The 25988-nt window shown below is 39.0% G+C and overlaps 2 protein-coding genes across 2 annotated transcripts; both read left to right on the top strand.

The window, feature by feature from the left end:
- The first annotated feature begins 534 nt into the window (after window positions 1–534).
- LOC124275499 lies at window positions 535–8719 on the top strand. Its single transcript, XM_046711082.1, has 8 exons — window positions 535–581; window positions 2483–2965; window positions 4128–4285; window positions 5413–5537; window positions 6257–6367; window positions 7376–7715; window positions 8203–8391; window positions 8675–8719. Exons 2-8 carry the CDS (start codon window positions 2521–2523, stop codon window positions 8717–8719), a joined length of 1413 nt encoding a protein of 470 aa, XP_046567038.1. The 5' UTR covers window positions 535–581; window positions 2483–2520.
- Window positions 8720–10184: 1465 nt separating this feature from the next.
- On the top strand, window positions 10185–19261 carry LOC124275469. The gene is made up of 8 exons (XM_046711046.1): window positions 10185–10664; window positions 10878–11422; window positions 12836–12984; window positions 13470–13597; window positions 13904–13998; window positions 15949–16106; window positions 16578–16702; window positions 17043–19261. Exons 1-8 carry the CDS (start codon window positions 10357–10359, stop codon window positions 17122–17124), a joined length of 1590 nt encoding a protein of 529 aa, XP_046567002.1. The 5' UTR covers window positions 10185–10356; the 3' UTR covers window positions 17125–19261.
- Window positions 19262–25988: the final 6727 nt, after the last annotated feature.

The raw sequence follows: 25988 nt of genomic DNA, 5'->3' as shown, positions 1-25988 counted from the left end.
GCTGAGTGCGGCGTAAAACTAAACTCACCCACTCACTCATTTAGTTGGTTGGTTGGTTGCTGTCTAAAGCCGCAGTTAGAAATATTTCATCTATCTGTAAATAATAGAGTCTGGACCAGACAATCCAGTGATCAACAGCATGAGCATCGATCGATCCATTTAGTCAACTCATCAATAAAACACATAAGTAAATGGGAGGCAGTTCTAGCCAGAATCCACTTTGATGCTGTTAGTAAGTTAACTGTCTGTCTCCACTGGCTTACGCACTACCAAACACAGCTTATGATCTGATGTTAAAAGAAGTTGGCTGACAATGCTTCGGTCAAATAGTCTTTATGTAAAACTTCCTTGTCTGCAGAGATAACCTTCTACCCTCTCACATAACGCGTATACCCCATGCTGAGATATATATTACTTCAACAACCTAAATTATATAGTTGTGAAGTATGACACCTTGATGCATTAACCCATATTACAAAATGTGATCCTGTATTCGATCAGAGGAGTGTCGTCTCATTGTTTGTTTACGCGACATTGTCGAATACATGGTGTACCACAGTGAATTAGCAGCCATTCTACAGGTAGGATTTTCAGAAATTGAGCAGCTTACTTGTAGCTTTGCATTATGCAGTTCTTTTCAAAGGTGTACGATGTAGTACCATGGATCCTGAGCTAGTGCCAATGGTAAATGCCTGATTAAAACGTATGACAAATTCTGATACTGCATTTGATAAGAGGAGCGTCGTCTCATTGTCTGTTTACGTCACATTGCCGATCATTTTGTACCACAGTGTTTGGCAGTCATTCTACCAGGTAGGTTTTGCAGAAACTGAGCAGCTTACTTGTATGCAGTTCTTATCAAAAGTGTACGATGGTTCCTGAGCCAATGCTTAATGTCTGATGTCTTCTCTTTCGTCGTGAGTTGGTGTGTTATATTTTGCAAAATTTAGTTACAAGTAAAAAGAATGGATCTGTATCTCAAATGAGTTAACGTCATGTAGTATACCACCCATCAAAAGTTTAGACTCGCTTAAATCAATCACTATAAGTTATGTATATACATATGGTTACAACGAAGATGAATTTCTCCACTAACTTGGGGGAAACATCTGCAAACCTTATGCAGATTAATTGCACGAGGATCATGCATCAAATTGCTGAAAAGCATGTGCAAATATCGTGCATGTGAACAGCTGCGTTTTGGTGTAAAGTTTGGATTAAAAAAATCGCCATTTCCAACAGTTTCATCATTTATTGAACACATGACAATAAACTTTTCATCGTCACAAATTTGTTTTACAATACATCAGTTCATGTGTAAACTACCTTTAAACTGAAAGGATTATTTTACAAAATCTAGTTCATAACAGTTGCCTGAAGTAAGTGGCTACATTTACACTAGCGAGTGTAAACTTTTGATGGGGAGTATATATGTGTGGCGTCTGGAGAACTAACTGAACAGATCCTCTTAGAACACACTGGACCAATGAATCTTAAATCTCGATTGACGAATCTCAATCTTATTTAGGTCCACTATTGTCATTTGTATTGAAAATGAAACGAAATTCGATATGTGTGTAATTCGAATTGTGTGTTTGTATTAATGTCAACATGAACTCAGGGACAAAGGAATGATACATCCTTACATGATACATCCTTACATGATACATCCTTATATGATACATCCTTATATGATACATCCTTACATGATACATCCTTACATGATACATCCTTACATGATACATCCTTACATGATACATCCTTATATGATACATCCTTACATGATACATCCTTACATGATACATCCTTATATGATCTGTCCTTACATGATACATCCTTAGATGATACATCCTTACATGATACATCCTTACATGATACATCCTTACATGATACATCCTTACATGATACATCCTTACCTGATACATCCTTACGTGATACATCCTTACGTGATACATCCTTAAATGATACATCCTTACATGATACATCCTTACATGATACATCCTTACATGATACATCCTTACATGATACATCCTTATATGATACATCCTTACATGATACATCCTTACATGATACATCCTTACATGATACATCCTTACATGATACATCCTTACATGATACATCCTTATATGATACATCCTTACATGATACATCCTTACATGATACATCCTTATATGATACATCCTTACATGATACATCCTTACATGATACATCCTTACATGATACATCCTTACATGATACATCCTTATATGATATATCCTTATATGATACATCCTTACATGATACATCCTTACATGATACATCCTTATATGATACATCCTTACATGATACATCCTTATATGATACATCCTTATATGATAATCCTTACATGATACATCCTTATATGATACATCCTTACATGATACATCCTTACATGATACATCCTTACATGATACATCCTTACATGATACATCCTTACATGATACATCCTTATATGATCTTTCAGCCATACACAAGTAAAGGCGACCAAAGGGCGGCGGTGCCATGACAACAAGTATGACTGACTGTTTTGTGACCTTCTTTGTTGTTGGGAAGGTTATTGGAGTTAATCGGTACGAAGTTATCGTTGGATGCCTGGAACCAAATGAAATCTATCTTTGTCTCGACGATTGGAAACAAAAATCATTCGTAACTCTAGCTGTGAGCGGGAAGTTTGCTTCATTAGAGAGGCAAAGCTATCGTTTTCAAGTAGAAGGCAAGTATGAGTTTCTTGGAGAATATAATGACCATCTAGAACGGACGCCAAGAGAAGCGAACTACCGCAGCCTCCTTGTTGAAGTATCACAATGCAAGGATGCATCTCTTTGTGGATGCATTAACATTTATACAGCTGGGGATCACAAGTCTCGCCTCGTCACGCAGCTGCCTCTTCCGCTGATAGCTGAGATTGAGGCGTCTCCCAGAGTTGAAGCTCCTTGGCCTATGAACAGTAAGATATGTAATAGATCCATGACACAAATAATGACACAATACGAACACAACACAGTTATGTAACTACAGTCTCTCCCTGGTGTTCCTCACTCAGAAGATGAAGTTGAAACGAGTAGGAGTGTGTGTGTACACGGCTACACTTCGTATCTTTATACACAAGATCTGTAACTGTAATCTCTCCCTAATGATGACGTTGAAGCGTGTAGGTGGAAATTCGTGTAATTATATAGATGTAATAGACATCGCGGTTAACTTACCTTTAGGCCTCACTTTGGCATTAATGGAAGTAGAATTTTGGACTGGAATTTATGTTCTAGTCTTTTATGTTCAGAAACTATTATGTACTGTTGTTAGATATAGCCCCATACAATATGTTTGACATTTCAAAAATTATAAACCAATACAAGGGATATGTTTTACTGCTTTGCAATTCAAAACTAATAAACTAATATTGAGAAGTGAATATCCAAACTTTCACTGTGGAAATACTCAATATCGTTAGCAACATGACTGGCTGAATCACATAGAACTTTGTATCGAAGAAGTGTTATATAAATTTATATATATATTAATATATATATATATATATATATATATATATATATATATATATATATATATATATACGCATTTATTGTGGCAAACTAAGAAACAAGGCTGCGTACTAATTACAATTTCAAATATGCATCTGGATATTATATATCAAAACCATTGCTACGCTATATTATGTACTATCAAAGTACTGACAGTATGTAAACTTGTGTTCCACTGCTGTGATACTAATTTTGTCTGTGTAATGTTTGTTTCTTGGTGTTGGTCGTTACATTCAACAATAATACAGATACGAGCCAATATAACACCGGTGCTATGCAATGAAAACGACGACCCTTTAAGTAAAAGTACACATGTGTTTGAAATGCATTCGTCTTAAACTCTGCGGAAATATTCCTGGCAGAGAGTTGACTATTTCCTTTCCAGAAGAATTCTACATAATATCTGTGTTTGGGTTCTCCGGGTTCTTCTGCGCAGCTAATACTATATAGAAGTTAAAATAATATAAAATTCAAATATGTCCAGAATGTATTTTACAATGTGTGGTGCACTATGCACAAGTAACTATAAGGTTATACCTCTGCCGATATACATTTTTGTATTTGCAGAAAACAGAAGGCATGTTCTAAACAGCTTCTTTGTCAGTGTTGTTAAGGATATGACACCTGACATTACGTTATTTAAAGAACTTGGTTTAAGTGATGATGAAATAAAACGCATCTGTGACTACACATCTTGTACAGATACAGAATACAGTGGTTTTATGGTGAGTACTTTCCACAACTGTACAGATACAGAATACAGTAGGTTTATGGTGAGTACTTTCCACATCTTGTACAGATACAGAATACAGTAGGTTTATGGTGAGTACTTTCCACAACTGTACAGATAAAGAATACAGTAGTTTTATGGGGAGTACTTTCCACATCGTGTACAGATACAGAATACAGTAGGTTTATGGTCAGTACTTTCCACAACTGTACAGATACAGAATATAGTAGGTTTATGGTGAGTACTTTCCACAATTGTACAGATACAGAATACAGAAGGTTTATGGTGAGTACTTTCCACAACTGTACAGATACAGAATACAGTAGGTTTATGGGGAGTACTTTCCACATCGTGTACAGATACAGAATACAGTAGGTTTATGGTGAGAACTTTCCACAACTGTACAGATACAGAATACAGTAGGTTTATGGTGAGAACTTTCCACAACTGGCCAATGATCAACTTGTATTTCCTTTGGCAAAGATGTTTTACTATTTATGCTGGGTATATTTCAGATTCTCAACATATGTTCATCTAAGATATGAGTCTTGTTCGCTGAATAACTTGTTGACCACTGTAACATAACACTGTATGTTACGTAAGCAGATCATGAACAAAGTGCAACTTCAATGGTCACCCATTTAGCCTGTTCTTCTCACAAAATGGTAACTTCAGCTGAAACTATTACTTGACATACATAATTGTTTACATTGCGCCTTGATCATGCGGCAAGCGTGGAAACGAGCGCAGTATAGATATGCATTATTACATCCCACACATGTTAAATGTCTTATGCCAGTATATGTTTGGTTATGGCCAACACATATCTAAAGTTGTGATACATCTGCAGGAACACCATTAAGTTCGTTTTACATCAATGTACGTATTGAAGGGCTGGAACTACAGGTAGGGGTATTCTTGTTAATAACTTCACGCATTGTCCACACATGACTGTGTTACTATAATATTCCTTGACTTCATTACGTATAGTTCAGCAATACTGTATATTTGTTAATCCGGATCTAAGTCTTCCTCTTCGTCCGCGAGGCCCAGACAGCTGCATTGACACCTTCAAGCTTTACCATGCAGTTTGAATGGTTAAGTGGATAAACGATATTTCAGATGTTGGACAAATGTCGTGAAAAGGAAAGGGACAACGCGACCTTCTTGAAGACACTTGTCGTAGCTCTCGGTAAAGTCCAACAGAATAACGTCAAACTCTTGCTGGTTGAGAACATCAGGCACTGGTAAGTATGAATGACTGAAATGTAAAATTATAATCCCATTCCGAATAATATTTCAGCTATACCATAACGTGTCTGTTCTTGGGGCTTTCAGACCAGTGTATAACACTTCATATCAGCTGAAGTACATAAAAACAAAGCCATTTCCATAATCAGTAAATTTTACAGTTGCACAATATGTAAGCACGACTATTATCAAATAGAGATCATACCCGGCTTTCGCGGAGAGGTAAGCTTATCCTGCCTCACATGTGGCATTAGTCACAAACACATGCGAAGGAAAATCAATTATTTACCTGAAAATCATCGGAACATATGGTACGATTGAAAATGACCAACCTGCAACCCAAATGTCCTATACCCAAATTTCACATAGATGTCATCATGTTAGGAAGTCCAACATTTCATATGCAGGTCTTTGAATGGCATTTAGAAAGAATAATAAAGAAGTTGACACCCATAAAACCTCTCTTCTTCATATGCAGCTTTGGTATAAGTATTCAGTATAGTAAGGAAGTAACATGTCTTCAGGTTTTCGAGTTCAACTCTAAACCAGGAGAATAATATACTCTTATATAATAATATAAGTTCATCACACCCCTTACAAGAAATGATGAACATTTTACTTTACATCACAAAACATTATCATAGATATTTCTCTGTTTTATAACTTCATATTATGATCACCAGTGAACACATTTGCAGCGTTATATACCTTTCAGGTTAGCTGTTTCTACACCTGATGAAGATGATGAAACATTTGCAAAAGAGCTCTCTTCTTTTGTAAACGATTTCAAAGGACAAGGACTGATCACCCCACCAGGTGATTACAGGTATGTTAACTGCAGACATCCGACAATATTGAAAGATAGGCGTGTAGAAATAGCAAAGGTTCATAAAAGGTTCAAGGATGCCATGTGTCCCATCACATTGAGGACAAGCTCTGGTCTAACTTCATCGACACATGATTTTGTTTCTTATCATTTGCCTCGTGTGAAAAATGCAGCGTTTTATGTGTGCTCTACTGCTCAGCGCCACTATATATTATAAACACTACCTTTCAAACACACACACACGTATTTTAACACAGTTAAATAATTTCTGATCTTCCTCAAGGAAACTGATTCAGTGGTGACATTCTTACACATGCTTAATTGTAGGTTGAATCACCACACCCAGTTAATGACATTTGAACGATATACCTAAGCTCATTGGCTTCAGCAAACTGGTAATTGTCTTTGATCTTCTTCGAATTCACTAACCAGTGGGATGGCCCAGTAGTTTACGATGTAGAGAGAGTTGTGTCCCCTGGGTGCGCCCGAAACCTGTGATCTTGGTTTTTTAATATATAGTATACTTATAGATATGTCAGCACCATACAGGTGGACATCTAAAACCTGCATCATTTCTGATTTTCTACCAGCATTAACCTGACACGCTGGGATATGCACAGAAAGCAAATCGTTCACTCTTCACATTACACGTTCATTCACTTTGGACGTCAATCAGATTGGCATCTGGTTCATATGTGCAACGTCACACAATGTACATTTACAGTGTCATCGAGCAATGACCTCCCGAACTATATATCTCCTCTCTTACCATTTGTACCTTTAGATCTCAATAAGTATGGATGTCAAGTTGACAGATCAGAAAATATTCAGCTACGACTGTATATCATTTGGATGACTGACATTCAGTGATGACACCAGGTGTTCACTAAAAGGGTCAGCGTGTCCTGTTTTGCTGGTAGCACCAGCCACTCATAAGAAGGAGAAGGCCGATACCAATTGGTATTCCTTCACGGCGAGTGATAATATCAAACAAGATGTCTATTGCAGGAACACAACGTACATTGAGACAACAAATTTCAAAGAGGCATCTCTGAGGAATGTGGACATCAGGTTTGGTGTGCAAAAACGAGTTGGTGCTGAGAAGACCTTCTTACGACTAACGTACTCTGAGCCAGAAGATAACCCATACGGACTTGTTGCAAAGATGGATGAAGCATTTTTTGGAGATCTCATTGAATGGTGCATATCCACTCCCAGTATTGATTTTGCAATAGTGTTCCATTTAGAGGAAGGACCTGGTCGGTATTCTGAGCTAATTTTAAGATATGCAACAATTGGACATAAACAGGAAGAAGCTCCGGTTGACACAGTATTCATACAAGAACGGGTAAGGATAACATTTTACAGAGTCAACACTTCCCCTGGTCCATGGAACATTAAAACTCTTAAAATGAGGTTATGACATATTTCTTTCGTATAAATATTATTCCTCTTAATATTTCCATTGTCTTTTTTTCATTTTTGACAACAGTCTGTTTGAGACCGATGAATTGCTCACTAACACAAAATCTAATCAACGCTTCAAAAGCAAATTTGGCACAGTCACATGAAATCGACAGACCAACTCTGATGACTTGTCTCAGACACCCGAATAAATTTTGGACACCCGAATAAAAAAAAGTTGTTTAACAAACGGTCATTACTTTGTTGTCACTTTTCGCGATTTTTTCCGACGAGGGACCACATGCTGGTAGAACAGCCAGGTAATCAACAAGCGTATGTTGTGAGATTTCAATTTTCACACGTGCAACACGCACACCTGGCTGTTCTACCAGCAAATTCTTCTTCAGTTGTAAACATTTCTGTTGATTCAGCAACGCTGGGAAGCAACAACTCAGATCACTGTCGGTCCTCGGGGATGGTTTGTGTTGTGCACGAGGCCGAAGGAAACTCTGACGGAAGTACCAGTTGATGGATGTACGGTTGTTTACGAACTGGATGAAAGGGTACAAATACACATTCCAAAGAACGCATTCGAATGCCCAGGAAGCATGATTCTTAAGGTAATGTATTAAGTCAAATCGTATATGATTCACACGGACATGTGTAGTATACGTATGAATTTACTACTTAAATATTATACTATTATATCATCATTATAATATTATAAAAGTTATTTGAAAAGGCAGACCTAAAGCCCCAATAGGTAAATTTTATAGGCATGAGCTGTGCCCACCTTGCAGATCTGTTTCTTTATGTGAATCGAAAGTGCTGGTCAACATTCGTCCAAGACGAATCTCAATACCTATGTTCAAGTATTATCAAATATAATGCAACAATGGTCAGACCTGTGAAGATCAGCAGCCCAACCTTGCTGTGAGAGATGACTAACGGGATCTGATGGTCGGGCTCGCTGACCTGGTTGATGCAGGTCATCGTATACCATTTGCATGGATGCTGATGATGCCAGTTACTCTATCTCCTGGGGCCCGTTTCACAAAGCGATCGTAGCGCTACGTTGAGTTGAGTTGAGTTGGGCTTTACGTCACATCGGCATTATTCCAGCCATATAGTGACGAGAACAAGTCTGCATTAATATAAAGTGGTTTCGTTTCAAAGACACACATTCATTACATTGTCATTTTGGAAGAGAGAATGTCATAGCACTAAATTGAAAAGCAGGTAAATTACACAGTGACATTACACAGTTACAATTTATGATATAGATCAACTTCCCTCAGGTAGTTCAGTATCAGATGAGCGCTCACGCTGGAGAACAGATCTTTCAGATTGGTTGCGTGATAATGCGAGTCCCTTGCAGATGTAAAGTCCACACAGTCAAGCTACGACTGTCGTAAGTCTATGTTAAAGTATGGGAGTTACGATCACCTTAGCGCTACGATCGCTTTGTGAAACGGGGCCCTGGTCTCGATCACATGCGTTGTCTGGCCAAGACTCGATGGAATATATACATACCGCAGTCATATATGTAATCTCTCGTACAGACCCTGAAGCAAATATATCCAAGAAAGCCCACGCAAAGTCTAGCAAATGTGGCAAGTCTAGATTTCCACAGCTTCTGAAAATGTAGAAAGTCTCAGGGCTCCTTTTCATTATGTTTTATTTATTTTTACTATGAACTTTTTCTTCAGTAAAATATGTTCGTTTCAGAGACTAGTTGTTAGTCTATCATATATGTAGAGTACTGCGTATTGCAACAAACAAACACACAAACAATAATCGTCACATAGCCATATATTTCCTTCCTCCTTCCTTGAACTAGAAATATAAAGAGACCAATGAAACAGCCTCATATGTGTCATATTTAGAGTGAAAAACCTCTCCCCAACACTATATATGACAAGGCAAGAAGTCCAGTCTCGTTGTCTAGATGTAGGTAAAATATAAAGCTCTTTCTGCTAAGATATCATGGAGTGTCATAGTGACCCGGAAAGATCCGGGTTAGAATTGGTCTTCAGTAACCCATGCTTGTCATACGAGGCGACTAACGGGATCGGGTGGTCAGGCTCGCTGACTTGGTTGACACATGTCATCGGTTCACGATTGATGCTCATGCTGTTGATCACTGGGTTGTCTGGTCCAGACTCGATTATTTACAGACTACGGCCATATAGCAGGAATATTGCTGATTTCAGCGCAAAACTAAACTCACTCACTTATCTTCAAAAGAACTTTTTACCGGGGTTTCAACATTCAAGGAAGGCATCATTGAAGCCTTCCAAAAGTTTTGTGGGGGACATGTGGAGATGTCTGTGAAATATAGCCTGTTATAACCAGCCCAGATAAACAACGTATTTCACTTTGCGTGACGTGCTGATCAGGAGTGCCACTGATGGGGCAGAAAAGTCTTACCTCACACGGCCTCATGGCTATTTGACATTGATGCATAAATACATAAGATAAGAATCGCATAGTTGTGTCGTGTTATAGTTTCGCTTGGTTTATAGAAATGTTTTTCGCTTTCTATCATACTGACTAATACATGTCTTTTACTGAAGGCCGTGGAAATGGAATATGACGGAAACGACCTTGAGAGCATAATATCGCTGTCCATGTTTTATACCATAAGCCACACATCAGGACATCAACCACAGAACAACCTCAGCGTGACTCTACCTCTTCCGGACAAGTATACTGGGGAAGGGGAGTTACTCGTTCTGTCCAGAACTGTACCAAAGGGAAGTGAAGAGCAAAGAGAGGAGGAAAGTAAAGGAGAAAATGAGGAGGATGAAAATGAAACATATTGGACAATCCTTGATACTGTGATATCAGTCAACGGCAATGTTGCAACTTTTTCCACAAACCATTTTTCAGAGTAATGACAACACTTGTTATTCGTTCGTTTCTGTTAAAACATCATATGTTGATTCAATTTTGCAAGTGAATATGTTGCCTTATTTCTTATCTTTGACCTATTCAATTCATTTTAAGGATTTTTTCTAGATAAACGGAGAAGTACCTTAAGAAGGATACAGAACAATAATTATGTTATTATATTACATGAACGATTCTTTGTCTTTGTTTGTAGAGTTGTAGTTGGTGAATACACAAAGAACGCACGAAGATCAAGGGTTAAGAAGCAAACTAAAGTACATCGCAAAAGGGGCGTTAAGGATCAAGTCATATTTGCTGCATGGGGCAAGTTTCTTAATTCGTCAGTTCATGATGTAGTTGTTGAATGCTGCCACAGAAAAAAATTCAAGAAAAGATCACAGACCTGGCAGAAGAAAGGTTACTCCTGTCTCAGAAACAGTGGCGAATTCCAAGGCAAAGCTACGAGTATATATTGTATCGGTGTCCGTGGCAATGCAGTGTCATTGTATGACATTTCAACACTAAAGCTCATCTACAAGCGTGGGATGACTGGTTTTCAATCACTGCATCTTGGAATCATGAACGAAAAGTACACCCCCCTCGCAGCTATAGCGATCATGGATAAAAAGAAAAATGTAATAACGTATCTTCCTTTTGAACTGGATCAGAAGGTCACCTCTAAGGAGAGCATGGCGGTGGTACAGAAAGCTGATTTTGATGAAAGTGCTGCCAAAGGACATGGCCATGAGAACATCGAAGGCAAGTAAACTGGAGCATTGTTGGTGGTTGTTGATTCTAACTCATGAATAAAGTCAATTAAAATGTTGTGCATCACTTTAATCTGAGTCATATGCCAGTAGCTTAAAGGTCACATGCAACCAAAAAAATCAAACATAATTAAAACACAATTATCACTTCTTCATGACATATAATGTGCATTGCTGATTATGAAAAAACAAATAAACAAAATTATAAGCGTATAATCGCAAATCAAAAGTGCAATATTTTGTACTTGGGTTTACCTCCCTCGAAACGAAGCAGCCGGGATACCGAACCCAGTCAGAGCGGGTGGGTGTGCACTCAAGTGTAACGGCTGGTTCATTAGCAGATGCCGCCTCACGGCTCATTGTGTGTGTATATATAGAAAGTTGGGTTTTGTAAATACATGCTCATTTTTTGTGTATAACATTTTGCAATCAACAGACATCATAACATGTCATGTGTTCAAGTATCACACCTGCCTGTCTGTGTAATTACATAATGTGACAGAGACCGAACTCGGGCCATAAATCAATGCGTTTTGTTTATGGTGTATAGCCTGATTGGTGTTAAGTTCAAATTGCATGTGGTCAGTGATCGCAGTTGTGTATTGAATATTGTCATTAGCAGACAGGCAGGCAGACATTGAGTTTTGTCTGTGACAGCGACATATCTATATCACAGTTAGAAATCGTGTCAACTCTAAATAATGACATTGCTTTTAAGTATCGAACTGAGAAAGTGACTCGGTAAGAAGAACGTGTGGTGAAATAGACAAATGAAATTATATAAACAGTTTATTTACTGTCATAACATACAAAAGCTCGCGCCTGTGATATATCAACAAAACATTATGAAACTAGCTCACACCAAAGCCTTCACCGAGTATTCACCAGACAGCCCGCTTCCAAGTTGCGCGAACCTATTTCACTGCGCACGTGCTATGAGCGCAGCCAGCTGTTGAAACCCGTATTCCCCCGAAAAGTCTGGGGAAAATTAGTGAAACGTTTGAACTCCGATTTCGCGCGTTTTTTTTCATCGCGTTATTTTTCAACTTTATAAGTTGAATTTGCATTTTTGACGCTTTGTTTCGGTAAGTCCATACCGAAAGGTATCAGAATCTGCAAAGTTGTGTTTTACGTTGCATGTGACCTTTAAGAGTGAGTAAAAAATTGCAAAATACATCCCCCTGATCGGCCACTTCAGACAATAAACGAATAAATTGTTTGAAATCATGTCAGTAATAACGTTTGTCAATAACAAGAAATAAACCAACGTACTGCAAGGGAAAATGACATTCATGTTCTAAATCAAAGTTAAAATATTCGAGTTGGAATGGCTTAACCTGTAAGCATTATGTAACTAACCTTGGTTTAAGTGAACCGCCTTGGTTATGATATTGTCAATTAACAGATTATATCAGAGACACGCTGATGGACACTTTATCGAATGACGTGTTTGAGTCGTGGTGGAAGGTGTGGCTATATGCTGGTGTACCGGTTGAAAAGCTCATGGATTTAGTCACCAATCTACAGTTTAATTCTCTCGGAAGAAGCAAACAGGTTTGCATTTCTTTTTTTGTACTGTATGCTTCCAATCTGCACAAGAATTTCATTTTGTTTCAGTCCCTGGTATTAATCTAGTGCCCAGACACTATTTACCAGTGTCATCACGACCGTGTTGATGTACAAAAAAATTTGAATAATCAATTTTGTCCATTGCCATCTCATTGTCCTTTTACAGTATATGTAAGCAAACATTCTCCGTGAAACTGAAGAGCCGTATCTTTGTTGGCAGTTACGTTGTAGTTCTCATTTTGTGTTAATTCACTGGAGCATGAATATTCATGAATAACATTAGTACACCCAACTTAGAAAATAATCCATCAGAGGTGGATTGTTCCTAATGAAATCGCATCATATATATATATATATATATATATATATATATATATATATATATATATATATATATAAATGGATAAATATTGAGATTTTGTAACTGGTACTTACTCGCCGACAGTGTCATGTTATGAGGGATCTTCTAGATGTTCCAGGAATGGATCATAGGTCACGCTGGGAAACCCGACTATGGACTCCAAGATCTGATCAAAGCCCTGATGCGGGCTGAATGTCGGTCTGCGGCACAGCAAGTTATGAATCATCTGAAGAAATGGTGACGCATTTTACATTTCAACTTGACAAAAACGTAGACTACCATGCTTACCATTTCAGCACTGTGATAAATACATTATGAATTTCTTTTACTTGCCAAATCATCCGATCCGATTGTTACAGATTATACAGATTGAGTATTGAGTTCTTCCTGGCATTAAGCAGACATGCAAGGTCTTCCCAAGCATCATTATCATCCCATTTCATTTCTCATTTCATCCCTCGTAAGCTATTTACAGCATTCCGGAAGTAACGGGGTCGTGTTTTCGAGGAAACCAGAAACCAACTGAACACATTTCTGTCACAGCTTGAACTCCGAGGCATTTGAAAAGAACTGGTCAAATACGACTTTCGGTAAATGGTTGAAGACACAGAATTTCAAGTTAGAAATTACTGAAAATGGTAATGTACCGAAAATATATTCCAATACACTTCTAGTTTGAGTTATTTTGTTGAACATTGCTGACTGCATTGACAAGCAATGTACGCTCTCACCATACACACTCAGTCTTACTTTAAAATCTTGTATGGATATTGGATTGCTAATGAAAATCAGTTATCCTGAAAAACACGTTACAAATGGTCACTGTAATGCCATGTTTAGCCTTAGCCGTACTTACACAAATAGATCGACCCGTGAAGATCCGCGTTAGAATGTACCTTCAGCAACCCATGCTTGTCGTAACAGGCGACTAACGGGATTGGGTGGTCAGGCTCGCTGGCTTGGTTGACACATGACATCGGTTCCCAATTGCGCAGACCGATGCTCATGCTGTTGATCATTGGATTGTCTGGTCCAGACTCGATTATTTCCAGACCGCCGCCATATGGCTGGAATATTGCTGAGTGCAGCGTAAAATTAAACTCACTCACTCAAACAGATCAAGTGTCAAAGAACATTTAAGAGAGCATTTTTGCCATTCCGTTTCGGCATGACCAAACAACAAACCAGATAGCTAATTATTTTCAAATATATTTGAAAATTAGTTGAAGAACAACATATATAAAGGTTATTTGCTATTTACCAAAAATAGTAATGTGGTAAATCTGCTGTTTGTTTGTTCAGTTGGTTGACCAATATCAGTAACCAAAGGTTCCTTGTACTTTTTTATCAACCAGAAAGATGTGTAATGCTTAAGATTCATGTAGATACGTGCAAATGGTGACTTGTGTACAGACGCAGATGCAAAGAATATTGATGAATTTTATAATGAAGCATACGACGAACTATGGATAACATGTTCTTGTCTATTTCATAAAGCGACGTTCCATTGTAGATTCTTACACCGTTATCAAGTTAAAATGACCACAACCAGGTAAGTAGATGTACAAGTACATAGTATGTTGTGACAAACATCACATTTAAAAATATAGGTGCAAGCAACGGAGGTAAGGTGAGGTGAAATTTGGTTTAATGTCGTGCTTGAGAATATTTCGCTCATATGACGACGTGCATGCGTCTGTATGTGTATGTGCGGCTGCTTGTACTAGCCCAGATTTAAGTTGGTTTTATAGTGCTAGCTCGCTGGGATAACACGCCGCAGTGAAGCATGAATACCCCACTCAGACACATTATACTGACCCCGAGCCGACCAGTCCTTGTTGTACCCATTAATGCCGAGCGCCAGGCAGGGACCAACAAGTACCATATTTTAACGTCTTTTGGTATAACGCTGTCTGGGATTGAACCCGCGACCTTCCGCTCTCCGGGCGGACGCTCTAACCACTACACCACGGAGGCGGTCAACGGAGCCAGAACACGTTTTTGACAAGCTGATAGGATGCTAATAGATAAAGTCTATAGCTTGATCAGCTCTTCGTAGGCCGATGGTATTTAATAGCCTTGGTCTCTGTTGATCAAAGGTTTGTGGTGGCGGATTTCGATGGCTTTCAAATATTTGCTGGGGAACTTTTCTTTGTGATCTGAGAGGTGTGATTTGCTGTCTTCCTTGGGTGTTGAGATGTCACGCTCAACAATGCGGGTATCTACGGGACGGGAAGTTTCACTTCTGGTTTCTGATGGTGGTGGATTCAGACTAGGTCACTTTGGGTTTGGGCTGGTGTGTGGCCGAGATGGTCCTCTCAGTGGGATACTGGCTGAGGTTGGTGAAGGCATGGTGTAGGTGATGAAGCTCATGATAGAGGTCATGTGGCTGTTGGAACAACCTTAATTCTTCTTATCACCTGGTTGTAGTCACTTTTAGCTTGATCATGGTGATAGAATCTACACCGAAACATCACTCCATGAAAATAATGAAATTGATGGAATTACTTTGACCGTTCCGGTATATTGTAATGCTGTGTGAAACCAATTTGAACCCATTCTCACAATGTTTGCATATATATGTACAGAGGCATCGAGACCAATGTCAGACGTGTTTCTGGTCGACATACTCCAATATTTTGCCGTTGATATCAAGTCACTCGGCATTGAATGTGGCCTTACGACACAAGAACATTGTGAATTGTCGGAACGGCATCCTTTCGGCCAACAGTTCCAACTGTTTACAGTAAGTTTTCGTAATATGCCAAAACAACACTGCGTGTTAGAAAACACAGAAGTGAATGAGTTTAGTTTTACGCCGCTTTTAGCAATATTCCAGTAGTATCACAGCGGGGGAGACCAGAAATGGGCTTCAAACATTGTACGCATGTGGGGAATTGAACCCGGGTCTTCAGCGTGACGAGCGAACGCTGTAACCACTAGGCTACCAAACCGCCCAGGACATACAGAGGTGTGTTACAGCTTAAAATTTGTTTCGGGCTCGCAAACGGTTTGATATCCAGGGATATCGTCAATGTTTGGCATTTTGTTTTCGTAGATGATATCAATAATTATTTAGCACAGTTGTATTGTCTGCATACAAAGTCTTTATACAACTACATGTAATTATAATGGCCTTGGCTTATAAGGATTTTATTAAGTACATAAACTTTTATTGTTTTGACTGGTTGATGCACGATACGGCTTGTGTTTGCAGGTGCTCTGTAAAGTACGACAGAAGGCACAGCATCGGCACGAGGGTCTTCGTGTCTTGTTAAAAGCGCTGAAACAACTGGAGCAAAACGACACGAAGAACTGGATTATAACCCGTACAAGAAAGTGGTACGAGATATGTATGTTCTTGTATAGTTAGTTGAATACATTCGACCAGATTTAAGTCGAAACAACGTAGCTGCAGTTCTTATTTTTTTTTAAAAACCAATATGTCAAAAGGCTGATTTATGTTTTGTTTATCTAAACGTAAAATATGTCAAAATGGTGTTTTATATTTTGTTTTGACTAAAAGTGACATATGCCAAAATATTGATCAATATTTTGTTTTACCTGAAAGTGAAATATGTCAAAATATTGATTTATAGTTTGTTTTACCTAGAGGTAAAACTGTCAAAAAGCTAAAAGTAAAATATGTCAAAATGTTGATGTAGATTTTGTTTCGCCTAAGGCCCGAGACTAAGGAGAAGGACAAACAGAGTGATGCAGGTTCCTTTCTGGCCGTTATTGCAGAATTCAGTGAGAAGACGTGATGACACACGTCGTTGCAACCACAACGACGAACTGACAACGGCGTTGTTTCATATGGACGTCACGGACACTGCCATGTCCCAGAATCATCTCCTTCATTCAATGTACATCCGAAGATCATTTTTATACTTTTCTTGACCAAGCAAACACCTGGTATCATCACTGTTTGATAGTGCTCAAATACACAAGATCATAGTCGGTGGACTATGCTTTACTTACTGCGATAGGTGGATTTCTGCAAATTGTGACTGGCCAGTACAGGCGGTTTAGCAGGATCTGCTTATCCTTTTCCCGAACACCAGGTGTCGTCACTGATTTTCAGTGTATTCATGCAGTATTCCTAAATATGTTGCCTTTCCGCTCACTGAAATATGTTTCCTTTGATACCGACTGGTTATTCTCTACACTTCGTGTTTTATACATGTAAATGAGATTTCTTTCAAGCGTAAGTATTTTTTGTCATATAATCTCGGTAATAGCCATGCTGTTCGGTTCTTGTCAAATATTAATCCTTTTTTAAACGACTTAAACACCTGTTGAAAATGAGAAATTACCACTGATATATTACTGCTGGGGAAACCATAAAACTTACGCCAACACGATGTATGTCTGACAATGGGAGCACCCCGGTAGATCTGCTGGTTTAACATTAACAAAATATATTCACACAGTGTTCAGTATTACGTGAGTGAGTGAGTTTAGTTTTACACCGCCTTAGCAATATTTCAGCAGAATCACCGCCGGGGACACCAGCACTAGGCTTCACACACTTTACCCATGTGGGGAATCAAACACGGGTCTTCAGCGTTACGAGCGAACGCCTTGACCATTAGGCTACCCCGCCGCCCTAGTATTAAGAACATGAACTATACAGAGTAGTTTTTCATACTTCCTTTAATCTATGTTGTGCAAAGGTTACCGCTGTGCTTTCTAAACATATACACTATGCAGGTAACAGAGACACTGTTCATCACAATGGTCCTGAGCACCTTAGCATGGTGGTTTGACTTGCTGGTGAGCAATATCATAACCCTATTCGTATTTTACGTGGTTATATAGTAGTCTTTAATTTTTACTTATTTATTTCTACTTTAAAAACTGAATATGTGACAGCGAGTAGCTATTTTACTGACCTTTATCAACAGGTTCCTTCGTATAAGTAGATAACAGATGATTGTATCGCTGGCACAGTGTGGTGGCTGAATAATGCCGATGTGACTTTAAATAATAATCTCCCTCGTCTACGTAGTACGCATCATTGAACATTACAATTCTGGGTTGTTTGTTTCAATGTACGCTTACATGAGCATCTATTTTAGGTTTTGTCGGGTAAGGGCAGCATTTTTGTAGCATTTTCTGTGTGTCTCATCGCTCGACCGACCCTTCTAATTTTACTGCCCCTACTTAAAAGGCCCGACCCGTTGTGTATGTCTGTCGCAGTATACGAACGACTGTCCAACAATGAAGGGACTGATCCGACAGAAACGCGAAATGAAAGAAGCACTCGTAAAATGTCAAACATACACAGTACTTAAATGATATTGTTGAGCACGACAACGTGTTGTTTTTATTGTTGTTGTTTTTATGGCCGCGGTCTATAAATACTCGAGTTTGGACCATACAATCCAATGATCAACATCACGAACATCCATCTACGTCAGCGAGCCTGACCACTCGATACCGTCAGTCCCCACATGTTTTAGCCCGAGCAGAGTTTATTTGAATAACTACCGTAGCGAGGGTGATTAAACGGCTTACACCACGAGGGCATTCATTTTTAATACGCGTGTAATGTCTTAGGCATGATCAAACTGAGTACATTTTTATTGTTTTTAAAAAGAAATAATTGCCCAAGGGTAGTTATTCAGTTATGCTAATAAAACACTTCCAAGAACAATGTACATAAGTTTCCCTTGTAGTTTAAGTTACGTAAGATGACGCTTTTAACAGTACAGCTTTAGGAGTCCGGAAACCCGACGTGATGCTCATAATCGCTCGAACGCCTAGACCATTACTGCCTGTCGGCACAGCGAGTTCTGACGACTTTGAGTGAGTGAGTTTAGTTTTACGCCACACTCAGCAATATTCCAGCTATATGGCGGCGGTCTGTAAATAATCGAGTCTGGACCAGACAATCCAGTGATCAACAGCATGAGCATTGATCTGCGCAATTGGGAACCGATGACATGTGTCAACCAAGTCAGCGAGCCTCTTACGACAAGCATAGTCGCCTTTTATGGCAAGCATGGGTTCCTGAAGACCCCGGATCTTCACGGGTCCTGACGATTTTTGAGGAATCGAGTCATGCGCATTTACCAAGGACAACTAGTACTGCTTTTAATACTATCATCCGTAATATGTCAACACAAATAGTTTCGTTCTTTACACCCTAGAGAGATAGGATTTCAACTGCACTTTCTCCATAAGAAATGTGGACAACTAACAATCGTTGTGTCTTGTTTGCTTGTTTTCCCTTTGTACTGTTTACAGCTGAGTACCCGAAATATCAAAAAAACAAACAAACAAGCAAATCAAGTCTGTGTATGCCTGCTTATATATGTGCTAAATCTGCCTACTGTCTTGTTTTGTTTCTGTTTTAGTGAACATATTATTCAGCTAAAATGTTGAAATGTAACAATTCGTTCCATTGCTTATTCACAATAGTGTTTTCTGTTTACCATCTGCCATATACGACGATGGTTATCTTTCTGTCACAGATATTGAATACTGGAGTTTGTAAACAGTTTGGAAACAAACCTGTGAAATATTGCACACATTACTGATTTTCTACTGCTTTTATTGACATTGTAGTATTGTCATTGTATGATATTTGTTATTACTTGATTACTAAGACTAAACGTAAGGTATAAACTTACATTTCTTGTGTTTAGACAAACCCTTTATCAGGAAAGGAAATATGTACACAATTGCAATTCCTTCTAGTAATAAAGATATATAATTACATTTTGTGTATTAGAGAAATCTTTTATCAAGAAAGGAAACAGATACACTATTCCTTATAGTTGTAATAAACTATTTTTATCGGTCATTTAACAAGGGAATGTAAACGTTTTCGTTTGAAATAGCTACCTTCATCCTAGTGGAAGGAATGCAGCGTACTGAACAAGCATGTTAACGAGAGCAATGGACAATGTATATATCAAGCAACTGGTTGTAGAATACAAACGGTTGCACATCTCTCATATACACATATATCGCACACACAAGTTACATGCCTGCTATTTTAACAATATGCCATCGACATATTTCCCGGGAAGCCCAGAAAACTGGTAATAAAATCCATGTTTAACACACGAGTGAGCTTCAATCATCCGTAGCAGGTTGAATGGTAATTGTATACATTAGTGCTATAATTGCTTCCAATTTCCATATGCAGAGCCGCTCTTCGGATGGAATGGAATACATGCCCATAGTTCTCTGAGTGATATTGAAATCAACTGCGATCGATCACTGTCCAAGGGGTCGGATATTGTCTGGTTTTGGCAGTTAACAGCATTTCGCTGTTATAAACTCCCTTCCGTCCACAAAACGAATAACTTGACGCGTTGGCAGAAGAAAACATACCTTTAAAGGGCCGGGGAATATTTATGAGCGCCGAAACCGGTTCACGGCAAGGGCAGTAATAAAAACGTACAATGTGTTCATTTTCTCGTTATTATTTCAACAGAGGCATAAACGTACACGTTATTGGGAAATCGTTCTCACTGGTGAATACTCGTTGCCATGTGACTACTGTTGGAAGGTATTGTGGTTCTTCAGACGCATGGTTTGGTAATAAACCGTTTTGTTGTGGTATTAGAACTTCAAAGAGGTGTGATGGTATTGGATGTATGTGGCCAGTGGTAATGATATATGCCATAGCATATTCCGCATACCTGCCTATTTCACGCCTAATTGACATTGGGAAACAGTATGTACATGGCTGTGTGGTGTTGCTCCGTAGGCCTGTGAGGGATACGGTTGCCGAGTTAGCTTAAGGTCCAGCAATTCTATGTGCTGAGTTGTTTCCCTTAGAAGTGACAGGAAGCTATAAGGATTTATCCAGGTATTATAATAATACTGTGATAGAATAATACTGTGACAGAATAATACTGTGGTATAATAATACTGTGATAGAATAATACTGTGGTAGAATAATACTGTGGTAGAATAATGTAATGAAATAATACTGTAATACAATAATGCACTGTGGTAGAATAATACTGTGATAGAATAATATTGTGGTAGATTAATAACGTAATAGAAATAATACTGTAATAACATAATACTGTGATAAAATAATACTGTGGTAGAATAATAATGTAATGAAATAATACTGCAATAAAATAATACTGTGGTAGAATAATAATCTCTAATGAAATAATACTGTAACAAAATAATTCTGTGATAGAATGATACTGTGATAGAATAATACCGTGATAGAATAATGCTGTGATAGTACTGTGATAAAATGATACTGTGATAGAATAGTACTGTGATAAAATAATACTGTGATAAAATAATACGTGTCAAAGAGGCGTTAAAACAAATCACTCAGTCATTGGGGCACTGTGCTGGATTACTTTTGTTCCGTAAAGGTCAATCCCATCCCATCCAGGAAACTATTTGGCCTTAATTATACAAAGCTGCGATCTGTACTTAACTGCCCGGTAGAAGAAAACATACACCAACGATGAAAATATGAAAAACAACAAAGAAACAGTACTCGATGGAGATACCTTTGATACGGGCATCACAGTGAGTGAGTGAGTATGGTTTGGATACGTCGCATTTAGCAATATTCAGCAATATCACGGCAGGGAGAGAAGAAATGGGCTTCACATTGTACCCATGTGGGAATCGAACCCGGGTCTCGATTCCCTACATAGGTACAATGTGTGAAGCCCATTTCTGATGCTACCCGGCCGTGATATTGCTGGAATATTGCTAAAAGCGGCGTAAAACCATACTCACTCACTCTTACTACGAGGGCCATCGTCACATCATACCTGTGGATAGGCCCGAGACTTGAGACCATTGAACGATGCTCTGTATATTGATCACTGGTCCGTTATACAAACCGTCATCATTTTGTAATGTTGAGATGTTCGGTGTGTAAACGACGAACCAAATAAAACTGGCTTTCACGTTATAACATCAGTGGGGTAGCCTAATGGTTAAAACCTTCGCCCGTCACGCTGAAGACCCGAGTTCGATTCCCCATATCGGTACAAAGAGTGAAACCCTTTCTAATATTCCCGACTTTGATATAGCTGGAATATTTGTAAAAGCGGCGTAAAGCCATTTTAGCTCACTGATCAATGTGGTAAGGAAGACAGATGACTGTTCGTGTTATCACATGGTGACTATCTGCTCAAAAGTGATTTGGTTGTCCTCAGATATGCAGTACGTAAATGGAACTTAACAGATGTATATTCAGCACAGGCAGTAGGTGTCTTCTATTAGTGATAAACAGCTTGTTTGATAAATGACCGAGGCAATCATTCTGTGCCAAACCCGGTAGCATTTACTGAAAGCAAAAGGACGCTTCGTGAACACGAGATGAATATTGAAGTCGGCCGCAGTCAGCAATACCTTCTACATAACTACACAACTAAATACCTGTTGTTGGTACGTATCGAATCTTACATCAGGTCCAGAGAAACACGTGACAGATAGGATATCGTAGAAATAGACGGCAAACGAAACAACCAATAACTGCCTTGATAATTATGGTTAAGTATGGCGAAATTTGAAATCTTTTCAATGACAAAAACGCCAATGTTTCAAACATTAATCCGACTTTGGCATACCGGATTACGCTAAACACCACCCGGTCCACCTTTTCAATACATGTACCAACAACATGCAATTGTACTTATCATATGTACCCATATCATCAACGAGCCATTATAAATAGAGTTTATTTAGCATCTCCACTTTTTCAATAAAAAAACGTAGGAACGGCTAAGCTTCCAAAATCCGCTCTTCATGGATTTGAGTGAGTGAGTGAGTTTAGTTTTACGCCGCACTCAGCAATATTCCAGCTATATGGCGGCGGTCTGTAAATAATCGAATCTGGACCAGACAATCCAGTGATCAACAGCATGATGAGCATCGATCTGCGCAATTGGGAACCAATGACGTGTCAACCAAGTCAGCGAGCCTGACCACCCGATCCCGTTAGTCGCCTCTTACGACAAGCATAGTCGCCTTTTGTGGCAAGCATGGGTTGCTGTGGATCAGCCCTATTGTGATCTTTTGTTTAATCACCACCATCACCACCCACCACCACTATTGTGATCTTTTGTTCAATCATCATCATCATCATCATCATCATCATCATCATCATCATCATCATCATCATCGTTGTGACGATGTCCAGATTCAGTGACCACCCTTTCTACTTTTATGTGTCACTCACTCACTCTACTTTGCATGTGAAATGTTTAAAAGGTAACATGCAACAAAAAATCAAACATAATTAAAACACAATTATCACTTATTCATGACATCATAATATACATTGCTGGTTATGAAAATCATAAAAACAAAATTATGCGCGTATATAATCGCAAATCAAAAAGTGCAATATTCGTCTTCGGTTAACTTCCGAAGTCCAGAAGCAGCCGGGATACCAACCCAGTCAGAGCGGGTGGGTGTGAACTCAAGTGTAACGTGGTTCGTTTGCAGAAGCCCTCACGGCTCATTGTGTGTATATATATAGCCTGGTTGGGTTTTGTGCATGTATGCTCATTTTTGTCTTAACATTTTGCAATCAACAGACATCATAACATGTCATGTGTACAACATATCACATCTGCATCATCTGTGTAATTACAGAATCATGACAGAGATCGATCTCGGGCCATAAATCATGCGTTTTGTTTTTATGATGTTTAGCCAGATAGGTGTTAAGTTCAATAGATGCATGTGGTCAGTGATTGAAATTGTGTGAATATGTCATTAAGACGGGCAGGCAGACACCTGCCAATAAAACAGACATTGAGTTATGTCTGTGACAACGACATATCTATATCACAGTTAGAAATTCTGTCGACGCTAAATAATGACATTGCTTTTAAGTTTCGAACTGAGAAAGTGACTCTGTAAGAAGAACGTGGTGAAATATGTAAATGCCTTATAGGTAATCTACTGTAATAACATATGTCTGTAAAGCTCACGCAAGACCGAATATTCACTGCAACCCGCTTCCCAAACTCCGCGAACCTATTTCACTGCGCATGTGCTATAGAGCGCAGCCCAGCTGTTGAAACCACTTCAATTCCCCCAAACGCTGGGGGAAAGTTAGTAAATCGTTTGAACTACGATTTCGCGCGGGTTTTTTCATCGCGTTATTTTTCAACTTTATTTGTTTCGGTAAGTCCATACCGAAAGGTATCAGAATCTGCAAAGTTGTGTTTTACGTTACATGTGACCTTAATGTCCCTTTTTGTTATCTTCCAGGGGTATAAGTAGATAGATGCCTGGGCCAGTGACGTGCATAAGAACATGTCTTAAAGGCGACCACTGCATAAGCAACTCATGTCAGCAGAAATGCTAACCACTCTGAAGTCACAGCTTGATGTTCATTCAGCTTAAACTGTATTTCCTCAAGGAGATTCTCCAAAGCCAGGTCACAGTTTGATCCGGAGATCCAAAGATCGGAGACGATCCGTGAAGATCCGGGTTAGACTTTGTCTTCAGTAACGCATGCTTGTCGTAATAGACGACTAACGGGATCGATTATTTACAGACCGTCAAGTGGCTGGAATATTGATCTAACAAACAAACAAACAAAATTATCGGAGTCGCTGTTCAGGTGAGATTCAGCCTGTTTTGCAAATGGTGGTTTGAACTGATTCGGTTGAAGTATTCAGGCTGGCTCCCTGTTACGATTTCATACCCACCTTGTACATAGGAATCAGTTCTTCATTACAGGGTGATGGATTTGACGGTGATGATCCAGAGATATCTGATGCAGATGCATACAGAAAATACACCACCATCCCCACACAAACACTCCCCCCTCCCCCCAATACTTGTTGTGTTTCTCAATGACCCTCCCCATGTTCTTCTACTTTTGTCTCATAAACGTCACTTTATATTTCATTATAGAATGTCTATTTCTTCTATTGATTTTTATCGCTGCGTCTACAAGCTGTCCTATTTGTGGTCACCCTCCCTTGATTCGCTCCGATTCCACAAATAACCCGTAATAAGTGACAGGTTCTTCAATACTGACTAGTTACTATTGGTGTTGCTGACTATACTGTTCCACGCTAACGTTGTGTGAGTTCAGTCTGTATTACATCAGATGCACACCAACGTGACAACCGTGAGAAACGCGACAGGCGTGCTCAAAGTGAAGTGACGTTCGTTTCACAATCCGTGTTCCCTCGGGCTTCCAGCCCACATTCAGTGACTCGTATTATTACTGTAATGGTTTTTAAATGGAATCATTGAATCTCCCTCATCCCCAACTAAAGCTGAATTTTTTTTTAAATCGGGAACCTTAGAACAATCTCTAACAGCAATGCAAGCAAAGGTGCTTCAACTATTGTCCCCTTCCCCCAACCTTTTGATTCACAGAAATTGTATTATGTGTTATAAAGCTCAAAACAGGACATTCTAGTTGATCAGCAACCATGTGCATCTGAGCTAAATAGTCAATATACTGGTTAATTCAGGAAGGACGTAGTTAGGACCCCGGGTTTCCCGCCAAAAGAGTTATAACCACAGTACCATTGCGGAAGCCTCTGCTGTCCTATGTAATAACGTGACTCTGATTCATTTCTGAACCTTAAATATTCCCGTTCCTGTTAAGTTTAACGGGCTTGAAGCTGTCATTAGGCCCAACATTGAA

This window comes from Haliotis rubra, unplaced genomic scaffold, assembly GCF_003918875.1.
Source record: "Haliotis rubra isolate DU_JTF1 unplaced genomic scaffold, ASM391887v1 Scf2, whole genome shotgun sequence".
Classification (NCBI taxonomy): Eukaryota; Metazoa; Mollusca; class Gastropoda; order Lepetellida; family Haliotidae; genus Haliotis; species Haliotis rubra.
This window is presented reverse-complemented; position numbering and strand designations above follow the sequence as displayed.

Bases quoted from the DNA above. Each gene is read 5' to 3' on its own strand.
- LOC124275469 (XM_046711046.1), top strand. From the start codon at position 10,357: ATGGAATATGACGGAAACGACCTTGAGAGCATAATATCGCTGTCCATG. The intron at 12,985-13,469 runs GTTTGCATTTCT...GGGATCTTCTAG, and splicing joins CTCTCGGAAGAAGCAAACAG to ATGTTCCAGGAATGGATCAT. The intron at 13,999-15,948 runs GTAATGTACCGA...ATATATGTACAG, and splicing joins GTTAGAAATTACTGAAAATG to AGGCATCGAGACCAATGTCA.
- LOC124275499 (XM_046711082.1), top strand. From the start codon at position 2,521: ATGACAACAAGTATGACTGACTGTTTTGTGACCTTCTTTGTTGTTGGG. The intron at 4,286-5,412 runs GTGAGTACTTTC...ACGATATTTCAG, and splicing joins CAGAATACAGTGGTTTTATG to ATGTTGGACAAATGTCGTGA. The intron at 7,716-8,202 runs GTAAGGATAACA...CTGTTGATTCAG, and splicing joins CAGTATTCATACAAGAACGG to CAACGCTGGGAAGCAACAAC.